The 2,330-nt window shown below is 60.3% G+C and overlaps 1 protein-coding gene across 1 annotated transcript in view; it reads right to left on the reverse strand.

Annotated features, from left to right (window-relative positions):
• Positions 1–2,326, reverse strand: part of PCSK7 (proprotein convertase subtilisin/kexin type 7) — a gene marked incomplete at both ends in the record, with an annotated part of 11,165 nt that extends 8,839 nt beyond the window's left edge. The window contains 3 exon segments of the mRNA XM_009875311.1: positions 926–1,091; positions 1,595–1,729; positions 2,168–2,326. Of these exon segments, the coding sequence (XP_009873613.1) occupies positions 926–1,091; positions 1,595–1,729; positions 2,168–2,326 (460 nt within the window).
• Between the last annotated feature and the right edge of the window lie 4 nt (positions 2,327–2,330).

Genomic DNA, 2,330 nt, shown 5'->3' on the forward strand with positions numbered 1-2,330 from the left:
CCTGCTCTCAACAGCGAAAGAAGCGCCAAGTCCTGCCTGAGTACCCCGGGGGTTAAAACCTCCCAACCCGCCTCGCTGGGGTTAAGCCATGAGCTCATCTCTCCTGCTGCCCGATGGGCTCTGCCAGCAGGCTCTGCCCACAGCTCTGCTGCCATCAGGGTGGCTGCTCAGGGAGGAGGCCGGGCACAAGGCAAGGGGTGCAGAGTCACCCCCAGTGCCCTTGGTCAAACTCCTGGCCCCTCAGCACACTGTCGTCACCCAGGGTCCCCCCAGGCTCCCCAGTCCTGCTGCTAGAGCCAGGGACCGTGGCACCATCTGCCGAGTACAGAAAGAATGACCTCCAGGCCACAGCACAGCAGTACCGTCCTCTGCTCTGCCCGGGACACATCTTGCCCAGCACAGAGATCTGCCCTCTCACTTTGAGGGGGTACAAGAGCTCTGGAGACAGCCAAGGCCACGGTGACACACTCCCCAGCTTTGAAGAGGAGAGACACGCAGCCAGACTTTTGCAGAGCTGAGACCGAGGGCCGGGGGACTGGCAAATATCTGCCTCCCTGGCAGCTCTGGATACGGCCCCTGGTGCTGCGCCAGAGCAGGCACGTTGCCACATGTTTGCACAGCTCAGGCGGTGGTGTGGATGCGCATCCACCGAAACCTCTGCGGCTGGGCGGGTGGCGTGCTGGGAGCACTCTGGAAAAGCTGCTCCGGCACACACCTCCTGCTTAGCCAAGAACCGGCTCTGCTGGAGAGGAGACGCTGGTTCCTCCCTCCGACACAGGAGCCAGCCTGACGAGGCACCGGCTGACTCAGAGCCCTGCCAGCCAAGTCACTCCTTCCACGAGGCCGCACCCCGGCCCTCCAGAACAGGGGATGAGACAAGGCAGATACGAGTGCAGCACATCGGGGTGCTGTCACGCGCACGTACCCGCGATGCGGCTCCCGTAGGCAACTCCCACCGTGCAGAAGCTGTTGTTTGGCACAGCAGCAATCTCCCCGGCACAGCGGGTCCCGTGGTGGTTGCCGTTCTCCTCATCAGGGTGTGGCATGGGGTCGGGATCGTTGGAGTTCAAGTCATAGCTGCCTTCTGGGCTCTGAAAACAGACTCACAATCACGATTCAGGGCTCTGCTCTTGTCTCTTTGGGAGAAGCAGGGCTTAAGGGCATGCTAGGTGGGCCAAAACACAGCCTGCAAGACACAGGAACTCAGAGCAGGACTGTCATCAGGATTGTGGGCTTGGACACTGCTGCCAGGTCCAGGCTGGGACTTTTCCTCTTGTGTATTCTCTTGTATCTTTAAATGTATTTGCATACTCGTATAATACCTGTATATAGATTAACATCTTCACTGTTAGCGTTATTCTTCTTTTTCATTAAACTGATTCAAGCTTCTTTCCAACCTTGGAGTCTCTCTCCCTGGTTGCCCTGTTATCCTCCCCTGGGAGGGTGGGGGATCACAGAGGGTGTCTGTCCAAGTTTAGTGGCCAGCCCAGCCCTAAACCTTGACAGCTGGTAACCCTGCAGCTCGGTTGCGCAATCTCTCAGGGAAACCCTCCTGCCTGCCCTGGCGCCCTCCCGCCGCGGAGCCAGCACTCACATAATTGGGCTGTATGTCCTTGATGGTGTGCTCCACGCCATCGTCCACCACCACCACCGTCACGCCGTGCCCCGTCACGTTCCGCTCCCAGACGCCCGTGACATTGATGTCCTTCCCGGGGCTCTTGCGGTTGTTCTACGTGCCACAAAGGGCAGCGAGGGGAGAGAAAAGCGGAGGAGTGGGTCAGCTGTGCGGAGAGGGGTTCCCAGACCTTTTGGGTGTGCTGGCTGCAGCATGCAGGGCCAGAGCCGGGCTGGGGGAGCACGAAGAAGTCACAGGCGATCTGCTTGACGTGGATAGCAAGCAGCAGTCACAAGAGCCACGAAGCGGAGTGCCTGGTGCTGCAGGGCTGCCACCGCGCTCCAGCCGAAACCCCTCTGCCCACCCCAGCAGCACCAGTGCGGGACCAGCTGCGGGAGCTGCCTCCTCCCAGCATCGCAGCGAGCGCACGGTGAGCAGAGGTAGCTCTAGGCGTGCTTCCTCCTCACCGCAAGAACAGAAAGCGGCCGGTTTGCCTGCCCTGTGGCAGCTGTCTTGTGGCCACGCAGGGGCCTGAGCCGGAAAACCACTCACCAGATGCCACTGCTGGGGGTATTTGGGATCATTAAAGTGCAGGCTGCGTTTCGAGCGTTTCAGAAGCTTCTGTTCCGAGTGCCACCGCACGCTGTCGTGCTGTGCAAATAAAGTGTCCACCGATCGCCTTATTGCTTCGGGTTCGCTTGCCGCGTGGCCGTCG

This window comes from Apaloderma vittatum, unplaced genomic scaffold (assembly GCF_000703405.1).
Source record: "Apaloderma vittatum isolate BGI_N311 unplaced genomic scaffold, ASM70340v1 scaffold32308, whole genome shotgun sequence".
NCBI lineage: Eukaryota > Metazoa > Chordata > Aves > Trogoniformes > Trogonidae > Apaloderma > Apaloderma vittatum.